At 42.9% G+C, this 27,293-nt stretch overlaps 1 protein-coding gene across 1 annotated transcript in view; it reads left to right on the top strand.

Moving 5' to 3' along the window:
* Window positions 1–25,586, top strand: part of ADAMTS2 (ADAM metallopeptidase with thrombospondin type 1 motif 2) — a 174,540-nt gene extending 148,954 nt beyond the window's left edge. The window contains exons 11-22 of the mRNA XM_059483824.1: window positions 1,011–1,156; window positions 2,536–2,711; window positions 6,541–6,674; window positions 7,483–7,606; window positions 8,227–8,307; window positions 9,795–9,958; window positions 11,096–11,255; window positions 12,359–12,491; window positions 14,906–15,113; window positions 15,460–15,589; window positions 16,575–16,664; window positions 20,940–25,586. Of these exons, the coding sequence (XP_059339807.1) occupies window positions 1,011–1,156; window positions 2,536–2,711; window positions 6,541–6,674; window positions 7,483–7,606; window positions 8,227–8,307; window positions 9,795–9,958; window positions 11,096–11,255; window positions 12,359–12,491; window positions 14,906–15,113; window positions 15,460–15,589; window positions 16,575–16,664; window positions 20,940–21,400 (2,007 nt within the window). The 3' untranslated portion in view covers window positions 21,401–25,586. The remainder of the gene's footprint in view (window positions 1–1,010; window positions 1,157–2,535; window positions 2,712–6,540; window positions 6,675–7,482; window positions 7,607–8,226; window positions 8,308–9,794; window positions 9,959–11,095; window positions 11,256–12,358; window positions 12,492–14,905; window positions 15,114–15,459; window positions 15,590–16,574; window positions 16,665–20,939) is intronic.
* The last annotated feature ends 1,707 nt before the right edge of the window (window positions 25,587–27,293 follow it).

Here is a 27,293-nt window from a genome sequence, read left to right as displayed (position 1 = left end):
GCAGTAACCGTTAACGCAGGCAAACTGTGACAGTCTCATGCAAAGTCGTTTGTTTGCTGGAATATATTTTCCAGCACCCACACTTCATCAGTAGACTTTTATGAAAGCAGAAATAGTACTGAAAGGGGCCAGAATCTTGTGATCCTTTAGAAGAATTCTTTGTGACTTCAGCTGAGAAAAAAATTCCATGATTAGGGACTGGAGAAATTGGTGGAAAGGCATTGACAGGTTTCTTTAACAGGAGATGACAGTAGAGATGATCAGTACTGGAGTTATGAAGGCTTTTAAAGAAATAAAATAGTTTGGGGAATGTAGCAAATTTTGTGTTTCAACTGCTGTGCAATGACTGTATTAAAAACCAGGTAAAAGAAAGGAGAAAGTGTGGTAGGGCGTGATGAACTGTGCAGTTGCAGGACTGCTCAGGGCTGTCCCTAAGGAATGCCTCCTGGTTTTTTAGTCAGGTTTACCATGAGATCTCCAGGGAGACACTGCAAAAGCTTTTAATTAATAGCATTAATAGTCTACAATGTGAGCTTGCTTTAATTCCTTGACACTTTGCTCATTGCATTTATAATAGGAATACGTGTGTGGATTTGGGAGTGGCTGGGCAGGATGGTGCTGTGGCCAGAGCTCCTGACAGTGCTGCTTAGAGAGGCTGCAGGCAGTGGTGGAGGCAGGATGTTACTGTTAGATTTGGGATTCTGCCATTTCCCTTAAATGATATCCCTGCTGCAGACAGGTGATGAGGAAATGTAACACTGACAACAGTTTAACAAACTTGGTAGACTTGAAACCTGCCTGCACAGATGTGCGTACTGACATGTAAGGTTGTAAAATCTGAGTGAGTTTGGGATCATGGGCACAATCTGACAGCAACTCCCTCTACTTTCTGCTGGAGAGGTGAAAAAAATCCAGAACTTGTGCTGAAAATTAAAATCTGTGGTACAACAGCTTCTCATCTGGTGTAAGTTGATCATCTAATCATTCTGACATCTGATTCTCTCTTTCAGCACTGCTTTAAAGGTCACTGCATCTGGCTCACACCAGACATCCTGAAGCAGGATGGGCACTGGGGGGCTTGGAGCAAGTTTGGCTCTTGCTCCCGCACGTGTGGCACCGGGGTGAAGTACAGGACCCGGCAGTGTGACAACCCACAGTAAGTGACAGCCCATGGTGGGGGGCTCCACTGGTGTGCACAGGGATCCTCAGTGCATGGCCAGGGCAGCAGTGCAGGAAAGGATGCTGAGTGGTGCTTGTTAAACCTGACCCATAGCATACATTGTCAGAAATTCTGCTTTTGGCCCTTAGCAAGTCATGAATCATCTTTATTTCTCACTTTATCCATCCATTAAACTGGTTATGCAGTTACAAGGACTAATACAGTACTATGTAAAGCATAAGTAAAAGTTTATGGTCCTATATATCTCATTTTAAAATGTCAGTATGAAATAATAGCAGTGATTGACTGGATTTTTTAAAAACCTTTTAAAAAGTTTTCTTTAATCCTCTGTTTAGAATATTTCAACAAGAAGATCTTAAAATATTTTAAAACTGGTTTGATTCCAAGTTGGAACAAAGCTCCTGAGATCAGAACTTTCCTCAAAGTTAATTTTAGGAATTTTGAGTTGTCTGGCTTTAATAACTTACATATGGGTCATCTAGATAATGTAGAATGATTCAATTTCAGTAACAGTGGAAGTATAGTTAATAAAGATTGTTATATACATATGATAGGAAATGTGTAATTATTGCTATCTTAGTGTGGTATCACAAAATGTCAAGATCTTAACAGCAAGGACTAAAACAATTTTTGGGATTAAATGATTTTAAAAGACAGTATTTTTAACATTGAATTTCTTGGTTTGTTGATAAAGCAATTGACCTTGATTTGTTTTTTTTTTTAATTGAGTTTTATGAAGCAGCATTTTCCAATGGAAATTGTTCTGTTAAGAAAACATTTGCCAGTTCTCTTTTCAGCCTTTATTACTTTGGCAACAGAGAAGCGACCTTTATAATTGTGGGCACAGCTTTAGTTGTAAAGCCTATTTGCATGTAGGAAAAGCCTAACGTGCTATTTAAAATGTTTTCTGTGTTTCCTGGAAGAGGATGAAAACCCAGCTACAGGTCCTGAGCTCTGCATTGCCAGATGTGCCAGGGATCTGGTGCACATCTGCCTGGGGGCACACACTGGGCTGGGCTGCTCTGCCTTTGCTGCTGCATTAGGGGTGAATGTGAACGAGTTCTGCTGTGCTTTCCTTTCCTGGCTGCACCAAGAAAATGGCTTTGCTTGCCTTTATCAAGTAGTTTAAACCTCTTCTTGCAGAAGTTGCTTTTTAACAGCTAAATAGTGACAGCGGGACAGAAAGGAAATACGTATTTTACATATCAGAAATACAGGCCTAGCTTCATCAACTGCCTGCTGACATGATTGGTAAACAAATGGCTCCTCAAAAGATTTAACAGACACTTAATTAAATTTGCTTTTATTTCATAAATAAAAGCAAAACTAACCGTGGGTTTCTCTGCCTGTCTCAGTCCTGCCAACGGAGGCCGCACGTGTGTGGGGCCGAGTTATGAATTCCAGCTGTGCAACACCCAGGAGTGTCCCAAGGACTTTGAGGACTTCAGAGAGGAGCAGTGCCGGCAGTGGGACCCCTACTTTGAGTACCAGAACACCAAACACCACTGGCTGCCCTATGAACATGTTGATGGTGAGCAGTCCCTCTCCTGTGAAAACTAAAATCTGTTACAAATATGAATAAAAATTATGTAGGGAGGGGTAAAACTTCTTCCCAGGACATCATGCCTCCTAAATCTGTTAGGAGGTGTTTGGAGGGATCAGTATCAGTGTATGAGTGACTCAATTTGTACAATGCACTTGGATTTTCAAAAAACTTTGGACACTGTTCCTCAGTGCCATGTGTTAAATGGATTTACCATGAGATAAAAAGGAATGGTTTTGTATGGGAGCATGGCCCACTCTGAGAGCTGCAGAAGGACCTTGTGACACTAAGGGACACAAGAAGGCAAAGGAAGTTTGGTGTTAATGAATGCCAGTAATGGATGTGTGGGTAAAAACTGGTGTGTGTGTGTGTGTGTGTGTGTGTGTGTGTATGGTGGGCTCTGCAAATAAAGGCTGGGAATAACTTTAGGAAAAGATCAGTTCAGTGACTGTGAAGGGAGAGATGGAGAGCACTGACCTGCCCCTGTGTACCTGCACGTTGTGCCTGCACTTTAAATACTCAGCCAGTGCAGCTCAGGTTGTGCCCATCTCACTGCTGCCCAGGCTGCTAAAACACCAACAGCTGAACTCCAGCCAGAATAAAGCAAACATAAATAATGACTTCTGGATGAGGAGAGTTTAGATAAACCAGGACTTTTCACCCTGGAAAAGCAAGGATGTAGATTAAAAAGATAGAGTTACAGAGTTGGGAGTGGCCCAAAGAGACTGAATGTGGAATGATTATTGAGTTTCTCATAACACGAGCCTGGGAACATCAAATAAAATTATCAGATGGCAGATTTAAAACAAATAAGAGGAAAGGCTTAATACAAAGCATCTAATTATCTTGAAATTCACTGCCACAGAAGACTGCTGATGCCAGAAAGTTTCAGAAATTTTTTTGAAAAATTCTTGACAGTTCTACATTCCATTAAGAGCCATTAAACACCAAGTTCCAGTCATGATTTTGGAAGTCCCCAAGCTGCAGTGTAGGAGGAACCGGGAGAATATTCTGAGAAAAGTTTCAAGTTTGTTCCTGTGTCTTCCTCCAAATGCTGCTGGCACTGTTGGAGGCAGCTGTTGGGTTGGATGGGTGCTGGCTCTCAGACCAGCAAGGTTGACAGAGATCATCTCCTAGAACAGAAATGTTCCTGTTCCTGTTAATGCCTCAGCTTAGCTGTCAGTGCAAGTGCAGCTGGTTGCTTTGGGCCGTGTCTGCTCTTGCCAGAAAACACTCTGAGATGTTTTACCAAACAAAGAGGCAGAGGGCAATGAGTCTCAGCTTGTTGAATGAGCAGTGTGAGCTGATCACTGTTTTTGAGCCCCAACACCTTACTTGAATGGCAAATTCTTGAGGGCAGGGTTGGCCTGGCAAGGGGCAGGTTCTGAGCAGCCACCCCATCCTCAGCCCAGCTGCCCTTGCTGGGAGGGGAAGGGTCACTTTGGGTGAATCATTTTGCATTCCAGTGAGAGGATACTCTGCCAAAAATTAATAGCAAATTCCTTACAATTAATTTGCCTGACTTTCTTCCCAAATAGTTCTCAGAGTTCCCTCATTCTTTTCATGCCATCTTGGTCAGTCTGGGATTTTCAAAGGCACAGACACAGCCTTACAGCTTAATTTCATGAAATAGCTTTGCTGGCACCAAAGGGTGGAGGGATGAAGGCTGTGGTCTGCAGGACCTTTGCTTATGCTTTAGCCTTTGGAGCAGTCTGCTGCAAAGACCAGTGAAACAAATAAAATTTTTTTCAATTAAATTCAATGGCTTCTGGGTCAGAAACCAGCTCATTGATGTCTGAACACTGATCCCTGGGCACTGCTGGTTTCCAATATTACTATGGTATAACTGCAGACACCTTGAGAGTTACATTTACCTGTGCAGGGTTATTAGAGGGAACAGCTTTTGTGTGAAAATAAGGCCAGAGACAAGCTTATGCTGCAACTCTAATCTATTCAAAACTCCCTTTTGTAAGGATAAGGCATATCAGTGACACACTTGTGAGAATAATGCAGTTGTGGCTCAGAAGTGACATAAATCCATACACTTCACAGGCAGCTCAGCTGGACGTGTCTGACACATTGTGCAGGGCATAAGAACAGAGAGGAGAGCCTCATGCTGTGGGCAGAGAAAAGCCACTGAGCTGGGGTACACCCCAGTGTGTCCTTGAGCATCCCATGCCCCGTTGTCTCCTGTTCCAGGCCCTCTGAGCCCCCAGGTCCTCACCCTGCTGTGCTCACAGGCTGCTGCATCTCCCTGTGCATCTGCCAGGGCAGCAGGGAGGGACTCTGGCCATGAGCTCCCAGCCTGAGTTAAATGAGAAGGACTCAGAGAGCAGGGACTGGACAGACACACCATCATATCCACGCTCCTGCACCTCTGCTGTGCCCAGCACCAGTGAATAGCACAGGAAGAAAATAATTCTTTGCAATAGCAGGGTCTAATTTAACAGCACTTACACATTTACTGCTCCATGGAGCAGTGGGAGCAGAACCATCTCCAAAATGAAGCCCTTGTGCAGAGCTGTTGGCATCCAGTGAGACCTGCTGATATTTTCATTTAATCACAGGCAGTGAATGTGTGCTGTGTGTGGGGTGGCTGCATACCCAGGGGTTCTGTGTGCACATCCATCCTGTGCACAGCTTAATGTTTCTAATATATACATTAGGTCTGTTGTTACTATGATCCTAATAGTCTCCTATGAAGAATTTGCACAAAAAAGTACCTGTTTTAATAGACTAGACCCTGGATTGTCAGCATGGCTTCTCTGCATGGTTTGGGAGCAGTAGAAAAGGTCTCTGATGTACCAATACCCAGTGGCCTTGAGGACATCAACAGCAATAACAAGGACTTTATAAAAAGAGGGCAGAGGCCATGGAACTGCACAGGGGAAGAATGCAAAGGGCCTGTGAAGATTTATTTCAGTTGAACTGCTACAATGGAAAGGTTGTTATTGTTTTAAATGGTGGGAAAAGCACTCCAACTTTTAATCATGTTAAAATAGCAGAATCTCTATTTGTTTCATCTAGCAGAAAGGCCATCTGCTCTTCAGTGCCAAGGAAAGCATAGTGAATCCTATTATGGGGCTGAGGACAGCAAGAGACATGGATAAAATGAAATACACTACTGGAATACAACTTTATTCAGCCACTGACTAGTCATTTTCAGCTTAATTTTTTGTTCTTAGCTCTTTGGAACAGATTAGAGAAAATACCACTAGTCTGGCTGTTTGTGCATGTGTTAGGAGTAAAAAAATGTTTTTTGTCTGAATCTTTTTGACATCTCATCTTGTTTAATGGTTTAAATTATCATAAATACAAGTATAACTATGAGGGAAAATTAACTTTGTGGTTAGGATGAAATGCTATGGCCCAGCTGTCTCTGAAGAAATTTTGGATGCCAGGTTCACTCAGTGTCAAACAGCTGCTTTTAATGGGAAAATTAATTTGGCTTTTCTTCATTTAAGCGCAGTGCAGGAGAAACCAGCACTTCTCACAGGTAGTCATGCAACTGAGGAGAGCTCTGCCAGATTGCATCATCTGCAAAGGATTAAATAGATCCCCCCTCAAAGTCAATGATGTGTTATTTTTAAGCCTGTCTCCTAATGGTGACACATGGATGCTTTATGATTCAGCATTTTCCAAGAGATCACAGGGTTTTTCAAAGGGGATGAGCATCAATGATTTATGGGCACCACGTTGGGCTCTGTGATGTGTGCAAGGAAAAAGGGAGAGTCAACACTACTGAAAGAGCTGCTCACAACATCAGCAGCTAAACTGGGGGCTGAACGTGCACAGTTTGGGTTGTTCTGTTTTTCAGCCAAGGAGAGGTGCCACCTGTACTGCGAATCCAAGGAGACAGGGGATGTGGTTTACATGAAGAGGATGGTGCACGACGGGACCCGCTGCTCCTACAAGGATGCTTACAGCATCTGTGTGAGGGGAGACTGCCTGGTGAGGGCCTGGGGGCTCCTGCACGGCTCAGCAGTGTGAAAACAACTCAAACTCTACCTTGAGTGCTTCTCTCCGAGCATGACTAAGTATAATAACACTTTGGGCAATAAGGAGATTACATTAGGATTATTGTCACAATATTATGTGTGATATTCACAGTTGCCATGCATGTGACTCGATTCCAAAAGCACCTGCCTACACAAGAAACATTTCATACAGTATTTTAAGATGAGCTATTACAATTAGCTTTCAAGGAAAGCTCTCCCTGCTGGGGTTTAGTGGGGGTGGAATGTACAATGGAATAGGAACACACAGCAGCTTTCAAGGAAAGTGGTGTTAGGATATGGCTGATGTGCTTTCTCTTGGTATTTGATCATGCTATTTTAAAAAAATCAATGACAGTTCCTCAAAGTTGGGATCTGCTGCAGGTCATCTTTCAAAGGAATGAGTATCTGACTAGCAAAACACTGGTGGAGGTGCTTATCCCCATATAGATGCCTAGATTCTCCTGGAATTTAAGTATCTGTCTTAAGATAAGCTGAGGCTTAAGCGCTTTTCTTTAACCATGCTGTGTTCCTTCAGTGAGAGAACCACTGTGAAGCATAATATGAAAATATAATCAGCCAGTTGACAGCTACTATAGGAACTGGAAGTATTAAAATCTGTTTAGGTGTTGATCTTCCAGGAGAACACTACGAGGTGTGCTGCTTTACTGAAGCAGAATCAGGGGGTTAATATGAAAAGTGAAGGCTTATCTGAATTGAATGGTGGATAAATAAGAATGACTGTTTCTCTCTTTTGTGCACAGAAAGTTGGGTGTGACAGGGTCATAGGTTCCACAAAGCAGGAAGATAAGTGTGGTGTCTGTGGAGGAGATAATTCCCACTGCAAAGTGGTGAAAAGAACATTTTCAAGAATACCAAAAAAGCAAGGTCAGTACATCCAGCGTGGTTTGTCCTGGGGAATTCAGGGTATTTTTCTTGGTATCTTATGTTTCATGGAAAGTACCAGGACAATTGAAAATCATTTGCAGTGTCATTAATTCCAATAAACAATCTGGAATTACTTCCACATATGTTTATAATTTGGAAATAAGACTTCTGTCCAGTGAGCAGTTAAAGCTGCTGATACCAAGGCCTGTGCATGCATGGGAGAGGGTTTCCCTGCTCCTTGTTGGGCTTGTGCAGCTGATGTCAGCCAGTGCTCTGTCACTCCAGTGCTGCAATAATGTCCCATCAGCAGGCTCTGTCAGGTCTCAAAGCCCATTTGTGTGGTCTCAAAGCCCATTTTAGTCTGAAGCCAAGTCTGTTGTGATACTTCAGGCACCTTTGTACTGGCCCAAAGCCCTTTGTCCCTGTTATGTTCCATCACCTGGCACAGAAATGGGAACAATGCTGGATTCGCTTCATCTTGTTTAATACATCTTGCTTTCAGAAAATAAAATTTATTTAAAAACCTAAGACAAACCCACCCTGGGCATATTAATTAATAATTAATTTATTATTTTGTAGCATATTAATCCATAACTGTCTTTTCAAATACCCCCATATAGGGTATGTTAAGATGTTTGAAATTCCTGCTGGAGCAAGACATTTACTTATACAGGAAACAGATGCCACCACTCATCATCTTGGTAAGTAAAAAGTAGGAAGATTTTCAGTCAGAATATTTTTTTCTGGTGTTTATTTTTGTCTCTGGAGGCTGACAATGTGTTTGTACGTTTGTTTACCCATTACCCACCCACACCATGTACTTTCTCTAAGTATGTTAAATTAGGAAACTTGTTTGGCAATTTGATTTCCCTGTGCTGTATCCCAGGGTGTCCCAGCCAGATCTCTGTGTTGGTATGTGCATGTGATGTGTGAAAGCTGCTGGAAGAGGCACTGGGTTGCTTTATGGGGTGCAGTGTATTATCTTTGGGGGTTGGAAGTAGATGATCTTCAAAGTCCCTTTCAACCCAAACCATTCCATGGCCTTTGTGTGCATCTTTCATGCTTCCCACCCTCAGTAATTTCCCAGCTGTATCCAGATCTGTTCCAGATTCTGCCCCACTGCTAACAGTACTTACACGAGGCTGCCAAATCAATCCAGCAGTTCAGGAGATAATGGAAATCCACTCCTCCCGGCCCTGTAATCAATGGGAAGCAGTGACTGGTAGCTGCTATTAATTGGAAGTAGATTCACAGTGAATGATCTGCTAACCATAGTGTGAACCATCCCAGCTTCTCCCCAGTGAATGCTTCCCTGGCTGCCCAGGGCAGCCTGGCCCTGTGGATCAGGGAGCAGCCCTTGTTCAAAGTTCTGCCAGGGTGGGTGAGTGCTGAGGACATGGACAGCTGGCTCGCTGCCTTGGCCACTGCTGAAGGAGCAAGATGCTCAGGTAGCTGCCAGGCAGAGAATGGAGTTAAAATCTGGTGTTACATAACAAACAGTCCCTGCTTCTTCTAACGAGGACAGCAAATGTTCCATCTCAGGTGAAAACCTGTCCTCATTCAAAGGTGGCTGAAGTCTCTCCAGGTGAAGGATGGAGCACTGGTGGGAGCTGAAGAGAGGAACCAGGCTTTGTGTGCAGTGGCAGGTGTCTGCAGAGCAGCAGGAGCTTAACAGGGCTGTGCTGGTGTCAGGACTGGATCTGAGCAGGAGAATTAATGCTGTTTCTAGTGTCCCTCTCTCACTGTGGGGACCTGCTGGGGGTTAGCTCAGTAGCCTTCCTCTGATGGAGCAGTAACAACCCTCTGAGCTGCCTTACAACATATGAAAGAGTTGAATAGCTCTGGGACCCCCACTGGCTCTCAAATTGGCTCAGATTTGGCCAGTGGATTCAGAAGTTGTTATATGGGAGCAGGCAGCTCAACCCCTGTGGTGCAGCTGCATTGGCCTCATTTCTCTGGCAAGGCAGGCTTTGAAAAAGGAAAAAAAAGGACAACTGATGTTCCTGGAGCTGAGCAGAAAAGCATTGACAGTTCAGTGAAACACCTGATAAAGTCTTTCCAAACCTGAGAGGGAAGAGAGGGAAAATGCACACTGGCCTTTTCAGCTTCGTCCACTGGGACCCGAGCAGAACAAAACTGGAGTTGAGAAACAAACCTCTTATATTCACTTTTCTTGTGTTGCTCCCAGCCATTAAAAATCGTGAAACAGGGAAATTCATTCTAAGTGAGGACAACTATGTGCCAGACTCCAAGGTCTTCATTGACATGGGTGTGGAGTGGGAATATCGGAATGACGACGACAGAGAGACGGTGCAGACCATGGGGCCGCTGCGGCACGGGATCATCATCCTGGTAAGCCAAATGGAAACCACCTTCCACACAGCCAGAGTGGGCTAGCCTGTCCTTCACATTCCTCTTGTGAGCTACCAGAAGACATTGGCTTCAATTACAAGACAATAGGAGATGTATTTTAATTCCTTTCTCCCAGCTCATTGCTGTTATAATTCAGGGTTATGTGTTGAGCAACCAGCTGTCATGATTATTTCCTGTGGCTGGCATAGCAATCAGCCACTGAGTAAAGGCTGCAGCTTACTTATCCTATCTGACATGTGAGCACCAATCAAAAAAAGGTCAGAGTGGTTCATATCAGCTAGATCTAATAGTTCCCTCTCCCATCCATGTTTTGAAAATGTATCCTGCAAAGGCAGATGCAGGATTCCTGTGATCCTGGCTCCCTTTTTCAGGGCAAAACAGTTCCACAGTTCCCAAAACCATCCAAATATATTCCTTTTTTTATTGCAAACTAGCAAAGAGTAGACTTCAATTCAGGGGTAAGTTGATTTAAAATCCCTCTGAAAACAACTGCAATGTGTTGATCTACACCAGCTGAACTTCAAAGGAAGAATAAATACTATGTTTCCAAAGGACAAATATTTTGCACTTTGCTCAAATTGAGATCTGTTTTCTTGCATTTGTCTTAGTGCAGTGTGATAACAAAACCTCTTTCTAAATAGTTTATATTTCTGTCAAGATTAAGTAAAAAGCTTTGCAGAATTCCAGGACTATCATAAGAATATTTGTGTTTTATCAGAAATATGAGCAATTTTCTTTGCCAGTTTCACTTATTTGTGCAGTTGAATTTGCTTTGTCTTTTAGTGGAACTATCCGTTATCATTTCAGTACAAAATTTCCTTCCTTTGTGATGGGATATGGAAAAAATTTAGTATCATGATGTCAGTCCAATGCTGGCAAGGAAAATAAGTCTAAATCAACCACAGTCTTTCTTAATATGCAGTTTAGAAACTCTGTGTCATAAGGATGGAGATACTTTTTCATCAGGGAAAAAATGTGTTGAGTGCAGCTAAAAGGTTGAAATCCCTCTGGGGATGTTTTTGTATGTGAGCCATGATCACTATTTCACATCATCTCACAGAGCTTCTGATATCAGTCTTTCATATCTTTTTTCATTACATCTCCTTTGCTTATTAGGTGATTCCTCATGGTGGTGCCAAGATATCTTTGACTTACAAGTACATGATCCATGAAGATTCCTTGAATGTAGATAACAATAATGTTTTGGAAGAGGACTCACTGTCATATGAATGGGCTTTGAAGAAATGGTCCCAGTGTTCAAAACCTTGTGGAGGAGGTAAAAACAAAATCTCAGATCATGCAAAATTCGTTTATTGCCATGAGACATTAAGGAGATCAGAATATGGGAGGACTTTTATTTAAGTAATAGATAAATAAATAGTGAATGGGGTTAAAATCTGACTTAAACAGTTTAGGGGCAGATCTGGGCTGATTAATTTCTGATGTATGAAAATGAAAATGAAAAATTGGACAAATGTGTAAGATTTGGATGAGGGTCTCTAAGCTGTGGAGGTGCCGAACCTCAGGGCGCCATGGGGCAGCTCTTTGTAAATCCCCATCCAATGATGTGGCTTTTGCAATGTCAGATTCCTTTTTGGGGTCAGATGTGAAGGCTGATGCTGTTCCCCAGGTTGATGATCAGGTTGTAGCATTGGATTGTCACTGGAGAGGTTTTCAGAATGTTTTTGAGATGCTAGATACGACTGTTATTTTCATTAAATATTATTTGTTATTTTCATTAAACATTATTTAAGTGTTCTTTTCATTTTCATGGTGAGGTCACACCTTGAGTGCTGTGTCCAGTTCTGGCTCCTCAATTTAGGAGAAAAGGAGACTCAGAGGTGACCTTATCACTCTCTATAACTCACTGAAAGGTGGCTGTGCTCAGGCGGGGTTGGTCTCTTTCTCTGGGCAGCAACAGACAGAGCCAGAGGACACCGTCTCAAGCTGTGTCAAGGGAAATATAGGTTGGATATCAGGAAAAGGTTTTTAATTGAAAGAGTGATAAAGTTCTGGAATGTTCTGCCTGGGGAGGTGGTGGAGTCACCATCCCTGGATGTGTTTAAAAAAAGACTGGATGTGGCACTGGGTGCCAGGGTTTAGTTGAGGTGTTAGGCTGGGTTGAACTTGATGATCTTAAAGGTCTCTTCCATCCCGGTGATTCTGCGATTAAAGGAGTGGAAAGTATAGGGGATGAGCAATTTTGTGTGTTAAATTTGCACTGCAAGTCTTTATTCAGAGCAGCTTACCCCTCCTTTGGTAGCATGCTCCTCTGCAGTTCCTACTGCAGCCCTTGACAGGATCTGTGCAGTTCCTCTGCAGCTGCAGCCCGCTGTGAGGTGTGCCAGCCCTCGGAGTAAGAGCAGTGTCTCTCCCCAGGCTACCAGTTCACCAAGTACGGCTGCCGCAGGAAGACCGACCACAAGATGGTTCACCGCAGCTACTGCGAGCTCATCCAGAAGCCCAAGCCCATCCGCAGGGTGTGCAACCTCCAGGAGTGCTCCCAGCCCATGTAAGCATCCCCTGGAGGTGCAGGGCCATCTCACCCAGCCAGCACTGGCACCTCAAGGTGGCTTTAGCTTCACCTTCGTGGCCATTGCAGGGGCCCAGGGCTGTGAGGATCTCATGCTCTGCTCCGCTCATGGAATATTCTTTCTGTGATTGCTCGTTCCTGTGACTTATGAAATAAGTTGGGTTAGAAAATAAGTGCTGTCCTGATCCATACTTTTGTGTTCAGGCCATCGTGAGGTGATACAAAATAGACATAAATTCAATTTATACTAGCAGATTTTACACAGCGTGAATTAACCATGTCAAAGCAAATGTACAGAGTGCTGCAGAAGACAACCGGTGTCAATGTCCAGTCTCTCAAATCCAAATCTTCATAAAGTAAAGTTCACAGCATATTTTTGGACATTTAGACACAGGGAAAAGACTTGCCCTGTTAGATTTCTCTGGCTGCCCTCGTACAGCACGAAATGCCTGCTGTACCTTCATTTATAGCTCTACATAGTCAAGTGTTATAAATATTTTAATTCAAATTTTACAGGTGATTTTTTTGACTGGCAGCAGGTTATTCCTGCCACATATAGGACTAATATATTCTTTGTGCTACTACTGCAACAAGAAAGGAATATGTTGATCCCAGCTTTTATCTCTGGGGACCAAGTGTAGGTTCCAGGAATCACAGCAAATAAATAGAACATACCACAATATTTCCTAACTTCCTTTCAAAAGAAAAATATTTGAAAGAGAGAAAAGGCAAGAAACTGTGCCCCATAAACTCTGCATGGGTCAGGGTTGAACACTTATTTATTGGAAAACAGAAGTAATGACCTAACCATATCTCAGGCTCTCTGGAAAGGACTGTATCCTCCTTTCAGCTGCAAATATAATTGGGCCCAGGTACCACAAAGGCTCAATAGGATCCTAAATTGTACTTGGATCCCTGAAGTTTCAGTTAGCTCTGTTTCCATAGAATGTCATCCAAGCGTTTTGCTCTTATACATAGGAGAGGCAATTATTAAGGAGTTTTACAAAGCTCTGGGACGCTCTCTACACTAATATGCTGCTTCTTCACTTCTGGGAAAAACTCTTCTTTGTCTCAGAAGTCACTTCAGGATTCCTGGCTTCACAGCTCTTGCATTTCTTCACAGCTGTGTAATTTCTGTAGGTTACAAAGAGAAAGTTGGGAGAAATTGTTACTTTCTGATTAACTGGAATGCGTAGTGCAGTGCCTTGTACTATTTTTTGACCATTTCCAAACTCAGGATTTTATGAGTACTTCAGGACAATTTCTTCAAGCTCAGGGTGTTTCTCCAGACTATGTCTATTTTTTGGTGAAGTTTATCCCAAGAATATTTTTTACGTGGAACAATATTTCCATCTTGCAGATGTCTGCACTCTGTAAATATTTATAGACTGCTGTATGTCTTCACTTAATTTTAACCAAACTTTCAGTAGTCTCGGTAAACTTCCTTTGGTGCTGTCTGTCCCTGCTGTTCTTCTCTAAGTCCTTTACAATTTGTAGCTGTAATTAATGAGTCAGTTTGGGTGATCAGTGAAAGTTTCAACTACACCACATTACAAACTGTAGATTTCATTTTTCAGTGGCCAAAGTGATTTAGAAATTATGAACTTGACCTTTCTGGTTTTCAGTGGTGTGTTGCCTTCTCCCAAACCAAACATTTATGATGATGAGGACCCTGATCTGCCCAAGTTCAGCACTCACAGCACTGGGTTTGCCAGCAGCAGATTGAGTCTAACATGGCCAGGGATATGGTCCATGGAGTGCCCAGATGTGAGCCAGGCAGGAATTTGTCACCCAGATGTTTTGGCTTCATTCGAGTGCCCAGATGTGAGCCAGGCAGGAATTTGTCACCCAGATGTTTTGGCTTCATTCAACCAGCTGGTTTGTGCTGCGTTATGAGACCAGGCACATCTCATGCACCCAGACCTGGGAAGCTCAGCAGCACTCTTGGGTGGCTGCTTTTGACGTAAAAGTGATCCTATTTTTATGTGAATTTTTGGAAAGGGCAGCAAATACAGCAAAGTAATAGTAATGCTTACTTTGGAGATAATGAGAAAGAGTAATATTGAAGATCTGGGTCTTATTAATGACATTTCAGGGGCAGTCAAATAACCCTCACCATAACTACTTCTGGGGGTTTTTTTTTATATCTTCTCATTTTCTGCATATTATAACTAGTATTAACATCATGTTAACTGCTTATGTTTTTTTCATATTGTCTCATTTTCTCCATATTAGAACTAGTATTAACATCATGTTAACTGCTTATGTTTTTTTCATATTGTCTCATTTTCTCCATATTAGAACTAGCATTAACATCATGTTAAACCTGTGCTTAAGAATTACACATCAACAGATTGACTTTTACTCTGCTCGCTCTCTTTTCACCATCCCAGCTGGGTTACAGGGGAGTGGGAGCCTTGCAGCAAATCCTGTGGGAAGACAGGGTACCAGGTGCGGTCTGTGCGCTGCATCCAGCCCCTGCACGACAACACCAACCGCTCGGTGCACACCAAGTACTGCAACAACGACCGCCCCGAGGGCAGGAGGCCCTGCAACAGGGAGCTGTGCCCGGCACAGTGGAGAATTGGACCCTGGTCACAGGTCAGTCTCTTCTCGGAGGTCTCAAACAAACTAAACTCTGTCTGGTGGAATGGGCATGACGAGTAATGCCATCCCTGTATGTGTGAATAGATGGCTCTGTGGATAGATGGCTCGCATGTGCAGTTGTTTGTCTATTGCTCGGACCACAGCTCGTTCTTGGAGTGTTTCACAATTACTGGTGGACCACAAGAAGCAGCGAGTGGCTCTCCCTCGCGCTTCACTTCTACAGTGTTTCAAATAATGTACCATGTCAGCTCGAATCAAGGACAGTTTAAAATGAAGAAGCTAATTTCTGATGTGTTGTTTGCAGAGGGTGGCTGGGGTGTAACTGTGCCTGTCCTTTCAGTGCTCTGTCAGCTGTGGCAATGGCACCCAGGACCGCCCGGTCCTGTGCCGCACCAGGGACAATGTCATCGGCCTGTGCAAGGACAGCAAACCAGAGAGCGTCAGGATCTGCAGACTACCTCCCTGTCCCAGTAAGGGCTTCTCCTCTATAGCTTCTGTTACTTGTTGAAAAAAATAATTATTTAATTATTTGCAATGCCTTCATTTAATTGATACTTGTGTGCTATGCCTGTTGGGGCAGGGGCACTACTCCATAGTCCCTGTTTTGAGTAGAATTCCAAATGTGGAGCTGCTGTGTGGCTGATGGGCTTCTTGGGCACTCTTCTCCTGCTGGGGACCTCTGCTTGGCCCAGGACAGCCTGAGACCTTGGGGCAGACCTCAGCACAGTGCTGATGGCCAGATGTGGGAGAGGAGCAGTGCCTGAGTCCAGCCCTGCACCCCTGAGACCTGTGGGGCTTGGCAAGGGGCTGCTGGGCTGTGGCTAACCAAGGATGCCTCTTTGCTTTCCCCACCTCCACCAACAGTTCCATTCTTTTTCATTCTGTCAAACACAAGTTATCTGCAGGGGTTATCTAACTCAGTTTTTAGAAGCTGTAATTAATTTGTTCCTCCTTAATCCAGGACAATAAGGCCTTTATCCTTGTTAGCTTTTCAGCTGTTTGCAAATTATATTTGTGAGATCATTTCACATATTCCTGTTATTAAGTCATTCATATTCTTTTTTTCCTGATGTATTTCTCAGGGTAGCTTTTGATTTCTAATTAATTAGAAGCAAGCTGTCAATTATAGTCTCCAATACAAAGATTTTAATGAGTCACTGTAACTAAACTAGACTGCATGTCTCTGGGGATGTGTGACCCTGCCATGAGAAGTGCTGCTGGAGAACTGGCCCTTGGGCTGTCTTCAGTGTTGATTGTGAAGCGTTGGGCACAAGCTGTAGCAACCTCCCCAAACAGCTCCTTTTGCCCAAAATCAGCTTGGTTGTAATCCTTCCCTGGGCTCCTTCACGACTGGAGCCCACTCACTGTCTGAGATTGTCCCCTTCTGACAGGACAACAGTTTAATGCTGCCTAACATCTGTTGTGTTGCATCTTTTTTTTTTTCCTCTATTCAAGGAAACGTTTCTGATCCTTCAAAGAAAACCTACATGATACAATGGCTGTCAAGACCCGATCCAGACTACCCCATCCAGAAAATATCTTCAAGTAAAAGACCCATTTATAACTCTGCCTTTGCCCTTAAATGCATGCCACATCGAATGTGGACTTTGCCTTTTGCTCTCTTCTTCTCTCTATGCGGAAAGTTCCCTTGACTTTGCCAAGTTTAAATCTTGGGCTGAATCTGTTTTTTCACACCAGGCACTCGGTGCTCGGTGTCTTTCTTCTCTGGAGCTTGCGTAGCACTGGTGGTGGAGGTCTTGAAGTGTTGGATGTGTGAAGTTGGATCTCCACAGTATGTTGCAGTCCTCTGAAAGGGAGCTGGGATCGGTTTGCTTGTTGCTTGGTGGTGGTGAAAAAAGGCTCTTACTGGTTCCTGATGTTCAGTTTGATAGCAAAACTGAGAACTTATTGTGAATGTGATCACATCACAATAATGACACCTTGTAGTGCTAAAGTTCTCCTTTATCTAAAAACCCGAAATCTCGTAACTCTCTGGTTTCAGTTCGCTGACAGGGTAGTCTGATGAGTGGAAGAATTTTTTCATTCCATTTTCCTTTGTGGTGCTGTTGCTTTCCTCACCCTTGCTGCTCATTTTTTTATTCCTGACCCTCACCCTTATGTTTGTGACCTGTGGAGGGCTCACTGGGAAGCAGAAGCTGAGTTTCTGTCGGTTCTTCCCCTGCTGCTCTGATGCCATTGCTCTGGCCACACTCCTGGTGGTCGTTTGGGGGGTTTTTCCTCGAGAAAAGCTGCGGTCATTTTTTCCATCGTACAATTTTTGCCAGTTTTGCTCATTTTCACTTTAGAAGCAAACCCAAAGCAGAGCAGGCATGGTCCATGGTGAAGGTGGCGTGGTGGTGTTTTCCTTGACGTGGCGGAGGCAATATGATGTTTTCATTGACTACGATGTCTCCAGCTGCTCAGCATGGAGCTGTTTATACTCATTACATCTCTGGTCTTTTTTCACCATGTGCATGTCTGACTTGACTGGTATGGTTGTGTGTGTGTGTGTGTGTGCGTGTGTGCTCTTAGATGTGTCAACTGGCAAACATAACAGTGTGAACTACTACAGAATTACCTCAATTTTTATTGCTTTTTTTGCTTAGGAGATGAATTTTAGAAAAATGCCTTAATGTTGAAATGTAAATGGCATTAATTTACCAGATCCAGCTTTACATATGAACAGTACACTGGTACCTTGAGTTAATGTTCATATGGAGTGTTTTTACTTGAACGATAACTATTGGAAGGTGGTAAATTAAATTGGAGGTTGATTTGCACAGTGCATATCCATATCTTCATGGAGACAGGATTGTGGCCTGACTTACTGAGATTTAACTGGCATTCGTGCTTCACCTTCCGTGTTTGTGTTGAAGATTTGGAATTCACAAGTCATAAACTTCTTTGTGACAGTCAGTACCAATAGTAGAAATGTAAAACTGCAGTCTTGGAGCAAATTACTACCTTATTGCTTTGATAATATTTTTTGGAAAAGTGGCATTTTTGAATCTTTGGGTCGTCAACAGTGTAGCACTTCAAACTTGTCATTATCATGTGATCACATATTAAAATTTTGCTGTTAATATTTCCTGAAACATGTTAACAATTTACATGACAAGGTGAAAAAGCAAAGACACGTATCTGGCACTGAATACTGTTATGTAAAATAATCGGTGTTTAACTGTATAAATATATTCATGACTGTTACCTTTAAATAGACAATGTTTAGTGATGTTCCAAGAGATGGGTGGCTATAGAGAATGGTGCAATAAGGTATCTGGGCATTGTGCACTATGTCTATATGCACTTTGGTTTATCAGGGATATTTTATTAGTGTTTTGTATGTATTTAACATAATATTAAAGATGTGCCAATTCAGTTTGCTTTTCAATATTTTTTTATGAGACTAATGTGTACCAAAGTGACTGTGAAACTGATTTATTTTTTTCTTACTGATGTTTTGAATATATACTTCCAGTCTGTCATGCATACTGCAAGTAAAAATAAATAAAAGTTCAGCAAATCTGGATATTTTGGTTTGGATAGAGGATCAAAATTTTATTCTGGCATTGAGAAGTAGCAGAGTTTATTTATACAACTTATCAGATGTCACTAAACTTATTACATAATGCAGTTTTATTTCCATGTATTGTTAGGCTTGACATTGCATGTTTTTGTTAGGAAAAAAGGCATTTTTCTAAAGGTGCTGTTACTGATTCTTTCAAAGCCAAGAACAGACCTGCCTCGTTAAAATTGCATTTAAATATTGTATCTCTTGGCTTTTATTATGGAAGCCATTTGGAGGAATATGCGTAAGGGTCATGCATCACAAGGCAAAATTTTCAAAGGAGACTCTTATGGGGTATGTAAAAATATAAATTGTATAGGCACATTCAGGCCTTTGTATGGAGCTGTGCATGCAGGTATGAACAGTTCCAGCTCTTAAAGGCTGGTTTGAAAATCTCTCCAAAACCAAGGTACTACTCTTATGTTCCTAAGGAAGGAGTCATTCCTAATCTCCAGCAGTATTTCAGTTTAGTATTTGAAAAACATGAAAAATACCTGGCCCATTCTAAAGCAGGAACTATAATTTTGCTTTTCTGCAACAAAAGCAACAATCAGAGCATAGATACAATGTACAGGAGGTGTTTTCACCTGCCTCAGCCAGCACTAGCATTCTAGAGCAGCAGCACCAGCTATTAGTTTATTTTAGACTGATATGTTTGCCAATGAAACACCCACGATGCCCTGTTTTGTTAACTGAGGATGAGTGGAGAGGTGGCACCTACGCTTTCCAAATCCCCTTTTGTGGCTGAACCTGCTCTGCTTCTCTCCTTTGCTGTGAGGGTGCTGACACGAGGCAGTGCTGTAGCAGGAGGGTGAGATGTGACTCCAGATCAGGCTGAGAGCACTGTCTCCCATCGGGTGCACTCTAAATAAAAGCAACTAATTGGAGTTACTCAGCCTTTACTGTAAGAGTAGGTGGAAATGTAGTAAGAGCAGGGGGAGAGAGACAAGTGATTTCATCTCTGTCTCAGCACTCTGGTCACAGAGAAGATGTTTCATTAGTGATGATGCCAGGTGTTGGTCAGTCTGCTTTTCTCCCCAGCCCTCTCCCCTCCTACAAACCCTCTGACTCTTCTCTCAGCATGGGCTGCATGTTGGGATTTTTCCTTCCCTGCAGTGCCTGGCTCCATTACTTCGTCCTGGAGGCACAGGATGGAGCTGAGGGGTGTCTGTGTGGGGCAGAGGACAGGCAGTTTTCTCTCCAAGGAGCCTGCTAGACCCCACCACCCATTCCCCCCCAATGCATACAGTCCTCTGCCTCCCCTGAGCAGAAATCACAAGGGTTTGGGGAATCTCTGAGTAGGCTTCTGTTTATGTTTCCCAGGCAGGAACACTTTGACCACTTCACCTTTAATGCCTCAGCCTACAATTTGCCACCTGCATTTCAGCAAGATAAGGATCTGCCATAACACCATATAGAGCAAATTATTGTAACTGCTATTGACAGCTTAAAGTTTACAGATTATCATTCTTTCTCATTTATTACAGTCATTGACACAAAAATCATGACTTTTACTTAGTCTCAAAGTCTTTAATGGGCTTGGCTCCATTGGACTGGAGTTTGTTGTTTCAAAGATATCAGCTCCCTTCTAGGAAGGAGTAGAAAAGCCTCATGGCACCACTTTTCTCTCAAACAGGAGACATGCTGAGAAAACACTATTTTCAGAGTAGGGGTACCTGGCAACAATATCACCCCGATTAGTGGAGATGGATTAATTCTGAGAATTATCAAAATAGGACTCGACTTTCCTGAGAGAGTCTGGATAAATATATGTTACCCCTGACTGTGGTTAGTCACTGTTTGGTTGCAGAAAAGCATTAAAAGGAGCAAATAGGGAAAAAATAGATTTCTTAATATAAAACTTCATGACTTTGTGGGAGTTCAGTGTAGATTTAGAAACAGCACAGCACAATCAGTGGGTTTTAAGTATAAACCAAGACAGTAGCACAATTCGTTGTGGCTTCACGGCCTTAAGGGTAGAGCTTCCAGGATGTGAAGGCATAAATTCAAGTGTGATGGTCTAGAGCTTGACTGGGGCTGGTACATACAGTTCAGGTCAGCTTTTGCAACTCTTGGAGTTGACTTTTAGGTTGAATATAAGCCTGCTTCTGCTTGTAGAAGGCTCATTTGCCAGTTTCCCAATCCACTTTAAATATCAAACCCTCCGCCCACTGCCAAAGCTTCAGCTGTGTTTCTTTTTCTGATTAATGTGGAGATGCTCTTTATTTATCTGTTCCCTTTTTCTCTTTCAGAAGATCATTGTCAAGGAGACAAGTCAATGTTTTGTCGCATGGAAGTTCTCTCCCGTTACTGCTCCATTCCTGGGTACCATAAGCTGTGTTGCAAGTCCTGCAACATGTACAGCAACCTAACAGAGGATGGCAATGCAACCAGTGCCAATGTAAATAAGAATAATGTCATTGAGGAGGAGCTCCTGACCACCCTCAGCCCTCCCGTGGGAGTGCCCACCACACAGTCTGCCACCAGCCCTCCTCTGCTTCCCAAAACACGGGCACCCCCTTCCAATGCCACTGAGGAGCACCCAGAAATCAATGCAGTGGATGTTCCCTACAAAGTTGATGGGTTGGATAACGAAGTACCACAGCACAACATCATTGCACGGAGGAGGCCTTATGAAAGGACAAGGAATCAAAGAATTCAGGAGCTGATCGCTGAGAAAATGAAAAGAGAGACTCTTAGGAAAATAAACTAAAATGGAAATATGGCACAAGCAACATTTTTCTCTTATAGAGATGTTACCAACATCATAGTATTGGCCATCGTAGAGACTAAGAATGGGGAAAAATCGAAGTGGTGCTATGGCAGAGATACCAAATTCTCAAGCCTACTATAAATGGAAATGACAGATTGTTTCATAAGTGCTAATCTGAACACTTTGATGGCTAGGTGAGGTGTACAGGGTACAGCAGAGTGTTAGTGCAATATCCCTACAGTGTCCCACTGAATCCAAACAAACCATGTTACTTAGGTCAGGTTAGCAGGTTTCTCAGTTACAGGCTCCTTAAAGTTTCTATGCCTGTGTAAAACTGCTTGGGAATAGTAATGGGAGTCACACAGTATGGCAGAAAGCAGTCCCAAGATAACAAATCCCTTTAACTCTGACAAGCAGGGGGTCAGCACTCCTGTGATGCTTCTGTGCCTTGCACAAACCCTGGCACTAGCACAGCCAGCTTCGGGAAGGCTCCTGGCACATGCCAGGCTTGGTTTGGCTGACCCTGGCAGAGCTGCTTCTGTGGCCACAGCTCAGCATGTGCTCACGCAGCTTCCTGAGCCAGGGCTGTGTAAGAAAATACAGAGAAAGCTCTGTAGCCATATATTTATGTGTAAATTAAAAACTGAAAAACAGTAGTTTACATACTTCCATAAACAATTTCAAAGGATTCTCCTAAACTTTTGGACACATGCAAGACATTTAGCAGGGTAGATCTGGCCAACTTGGACTGAAAACATCCTAGTCTTTCTGTTTACAATTATCCATATTTTTTATAATCTTTAGGTTCCTGTAATGCAACAGCCTCAGTGATCCTTATTGGTTGGTGCTTTTTTTATTGGTCTGATTTTTTTTCTACCCACATTCTGTTTAACTTAAAGATGACTGGATTCTTGTTGTCTTTTCTTTTTGGTGCTTTGTTAAGACAAACTTTTTTTTACCCCCACATAGGATGCAGTTATTTTTGAGGAATTAATTTTGTATTATCTTCTTTCCTTAGGACAGCTTTATTGGTGCAGAAGTGAACAACTGTTTGCTGTGCCCTTACATGAACACACACACACACACATATTGTGTATTCACAGCACCAGGTCTGCTAGAAAACTTTAAGATGTGTAACCTGACAACCCTTTGAGTACTTTTTTCCCCCTCAGGGTCATCATGGTTTTCATAGGTCATTTTGCATTCCTGGTTGGAGAACAGAAGATGAACTCAGCTTGGCTCTAACTCTGCCGAGACAGGGAGCATGGACTGGTTCCTGCTGTGGGTGGCATCTGAGCAAATTTTTTCCTGGCTTGGATTCTTCCATTTGTTTCTTCTTTGCTGGTAAATCTCCTGCAGAGTCTGGGGCTTCCCTGAAATCCTCTCTTTACCACTAGGTAGGTTTGGTGGCTCCAAGTTCATATTTTCCAGTCTGAGAGGAAGATCTCACCCTCCAGCCTGAGCTGGTCCTGGTTTGAAGCAGCACCAGCAATAAGCCCATATATAGAGTCACAAAATTATTGGGGATGTGCTGCATTCCCAGCAATGTGTGAGCTCTTCTCTGGCCCAGCTGCTGGCAAAGAGCTTCACAGGTATTGCAAGGTGAAGCATGTGTGACTCTCTGTGATCTGCCTTTGACTGAATGAACTGCCCAATCTCCTCTTCCAAATGAGCCATTCCTGCTGGAAAGGAGGCTAGAGCCTGCAGGAGCCTCAGGCCTCACAGCACCTACGTGTGGGACTGTGTTTGCCCTGAAGTGTGGCCAGAAGTTTTTGAAGCACAAGCCTGGTCTAAGAAAAATTCTCCATGGAGTTACTAGCCCAGGCAGAGAAGAAATGTTTTCAGCTGGGGTCGTGTCATCCAATGCCCCTTCTTACACAGGACCACAGTGATACACTTGGAGCAGCTCAGTGCAGGGATGGGAGCTACAATGAAGACCAGGATAGCTGGGAAGCCCAACAGGCCTGCTAAGAGTCCAGAGCGTTAGAAAACATCTGGGCCAAGCAGACGTGGCTGCAGATGTGGAAGCAGCAAGAAGCACAAGCAAAAATCTGTTCTGGTTTGGAGGAGTGAAACTCAGGCTGTGCAGTTTGGCAGCACAGTGGGAACAGTTCCACCCCAGACTTTCACTGCTGGGACATGGAGTTCTCCTGCAGACAAAGGGTGCTTGTCCTTGGTGTCCTGTCCCCCTGTCCCAGCCCTGCTGGCTGTCACACAGCCACGGTGTGCAGGCAGGCCCAGGCAGCCTCGTGCCAAGGGATTTGTGGTTGCCTACAGATGGGACAAGTTTGAACAACAGTGTAGGGTCAGGTCACATCTGTGCACAGCAGCAATGTAGTAATGAGCACTGAAGGGAAAAAACCTCACCATTCTATTTATAAGCAAGGGAGATGTGTCTAAATCAACATCATTTCAGCTGCTGTGCCATGGGAGACACTTCTGCAGCTCCCAGCCTTTAGTCATAGTGTTTCTTGCCTTCCACGTTTCCTTTACACTGATGTGGTTAGTATAAAACTCATCTTTTCCCCTTCAAGCTAATATCCTTTTAGCTCTGTGGACAATAAAAATAAACCACAACCCCCAGCTTTTTTCATAGACTAGGAAGCTCATCCAAGCATATGAAACTTAGGAAAAACTTTTACAAACCCAAAGATAGAAAGGGTTGAAGTTGGATTTATATAGATGGGGAGGTAAAAGTTTGGTGCCTGGAGGGTACCAGTCTTACCCTCTGGGGTTTTTAAAGACCCATTGCTCCAATCCTGAGGTAACTCATCTAATAGATTCTGTTCTGCCCTAGCTTCTGGAATAGGCAGAGTGAAGAAAAACCACAGGAGGCAGTGCCCACAGCTCAAAAAAAACATTTTTCCACATAAAGTGGAAAGTTCTGCTGCCTCAGGGAGCAGGAACAGCCTCCTGGAAGGCTGGTCTGGGGCTATGTTAGGTCCTGTGTCATTAGGAACCCAATGCAATGCCTGGTGGCATCTGCATTTTGGAAGGGCTTGTTTCCATTCTCAGTCTCACCTTTTGAGATATTTAATTTGATTTGTTTCTCAATGGTTTAAATTCTACTGAATATTTCTCTAGCTGTTTTTTTTGGGGAGAACACTTAACTACCTGAGGCAGCAGCTTCAGTCTACATTGCTCAAGACATCGAGAGGCTGATGCACCATCTCTTTGAGGAGCAGGAGCCACCAGCTGCCTTCTCTTCACACTCTTCCTGTATGAGAAGGGGGGAAGTTAAGTCTCTTCAGACCAGAAAAGATGCCTTCTTTTCAAGCTGCCATGGGTTCTTCAGAAGGTGTTTTTTTCAGCATTCCCCAAGAACATGTGCATCACTTCTACTAGAAAACACAGCACCGAGCTGTATTGATAAAGAAAAAGCAGCCCAGGACAAAAGATTCCTTTATCAATTTTGCTCTCCTGAGCTGATCTCATTTCTGTGTCATGCAGTGGAAAATTTGGTCATTTTTTTGTTTGGTTGAACTTTGACAACTGTTTCACCTTCTCTACAATGCTGTAATTGGGCAAGAGCATCATCACAGTGGATCTTCTGTAACGAGTTTGCTGTTGCCCAGGTGCTGCATTTTCAGACACAACAAGCAGAAAGCAATATTTTAATGTAACCTAATCCCCAGAAACTAAAGCAGGTTTATAAAAAAATATATTCCTGCAGAGACCATCTCAGAGATCTGAGAGATAAAGTAATGTGCTCCCACAAAGCAATGTATTTATGATCTCACCATGCAGGTACAGTTTTCTCAATTGCCATTTTTCTGGCTGTCTAAACTTAAAATCCAAGTGACAGCTCCTCATGAAAAAAATCCCAAACAAATTCTGGTTTCTTTGGCTTCAGTCATCTGCCATTTTTTTCACCATCATTTCTTTAAAAGTTTCTGTTATCTATTATGAACGCATCACTTTTTATATCCATATATCCATTCAATATTTAGAGTCTCACAACACCTCCATAGAATGCTTTCAGATATTTTGAGAATTCTAGAAACGGTGCTTTACCAGTACTCAAAGGGGTTTTTATTTTATTACATAATGCATTTAATATCTTATTTACTCACCTACAATGCACAGTATTAGCTATGTTCATCTGAATATCTATATGCAACTTCCATTCACTTACATATGCTTTAACAGAAATTGCAATAAATAGCCATTTCTTGTATATTAAAAATGTATATACAAATTAGAATCTTTAATTTTATAATTTATTAAATTTAAATGTCTGTGTTCTTTTGCAAAAAAAAAAGTGTTTGGCTTTTCCCTGTGCTTTTTTCATTGAGTCAATGTTATGCAGAGATGCTGGAGGAGGAAGAACCAGCATCTTCAGGTTCAAAACCAATTCAATTTCTACAATTTAATGAAGTGGGATTGGGATACACTTGCTGCCAAAGTCCTACATCCTTGTTACAACATCCATTATCCAAGGCTAAATATCATGAAGTCACTGGACCAAAACCTCAGTTGACAACTTCACAGAAATTAATCAAACTCACTTAAACCTGCTTGAGGCCCAAATCCATCCTGGGCCATGTATCATCTCTTTAAAAGACTCAGTGATTTGGGCTTTTATTCACGACTGATGAGTGAATTCTGCTTTGCATGTCCTATTGATGAAGTAATTGCTCCTTTCCATGAAATCCTTTTGCACACATTCTCCTGCTTTATCCTGCACACATGTAGCTGGGTTCCCTTTAAAGCATAATTGAATCTTTCTCATCTGATTGAAGTTTGTTGCTTGAGGATTTGAAAGATCCCTGCTTACTGTGATTATTCAGTGAGCACCACGCTATGCATTCAAGTCCAGCGTTCTTTAATCAGGTAAGGAGCCACCTCAACACTTTCCATCTGGAAAAGTCATTTACACTTTTAAATGCCCCAGTAAAACAGTGGACAAGCCCAAACCTGGGGCTCATTTAATGTAATAATTCATGCAGCATTTACAGCTGTGACAAGGGTTGTATTTAATTGCCTTTTGCTTTCATAGATTTTGAGATTTTTAGAGTATCCATGGCAAAGGGTGTCACATCCACACCCCAGACACGAGGGACACCCAAGGTGGGGTCAGTCATGACCAACACCTCTCCCTCCCACTGGTCTTGCTCTCTCTCTCTCAAATGCCAAAAGATGACACCCACAGGAGGTCTTCCCTTCCTCTCCTTGCCTACATCACATTTTTATCCCTTTTCACCATCATCTGGCTCTGAGGATTATTTTTTTTTTTAAGGCAGCTCAAGGAGCTGCAATTCCAGGCCAGGAAAGCAATTTTCAGGTTATTCTTAATTACACCAGGCAGAAGGCAGCAGCTCCTCCAAAGTGCTGTGCGAATTCAACTCCCCTTTCCCACAGCGAGGGGGGCACAGGATGATTTCCAGGGTGTTTGCACAGCGTGTTCTGGCTTAACACTGGGCTTTGCTCACAGGAATCAAAAAAGGCTCCTGAGCCTTCCTGGGAGAGAAATGCCTGGAAACTCCGCTAGGGATGTGTATGTGTGTGTGTCCATGTGAATATGTGTTTGCATACGTGTGTTTGTGTGTGTGTGTTCGTGTGTGTGTGTCCATGTGAATATGTGTTTGCATATGTGTGTTTGTGTGTGTGTGTTTGTGTGTGTGTATTCGTGTGTGTGTGTGCATGTGAATATGTGTTTGTGTGTGTGTGATTGTGTGTGTGTTCGTGTGTGTGTCCATGTGAATATGTGTTTGTGTGTGTGTGATTGTGTGTGTGTGTCCCTGTGAATATGCGTTTGTGTGTGTGTGATTGTGTGTGTGTGTGTGCATGTGAATATGTGTTTGTGTGTGTGTCATTGTGTGTGTGTGTTCGCGTGTGTGTCCATGTGAATATGCGTTTGTGTGTGTGTGATTGTGTGTGTGTGTGTGTGCAT

This window comes from Ammospiza nelsoni, chromosome 16 (assembly GCF_027579445.1).
Source record: "Ammospiza nelsoni isolate bAmmNel1 chromosome 16, bAmmNel1.pri, whole genome shotgun sequence".
Lineage (NCBI taxonomy): Eukaryota > Metazoa > Chordata > Aves > Passeriformes > Passerellidae > Ammospiza > Ammospiza nelsoni.
This window is presented reverse-complemented; position numbering and strand designations above follow the sequence as displayed.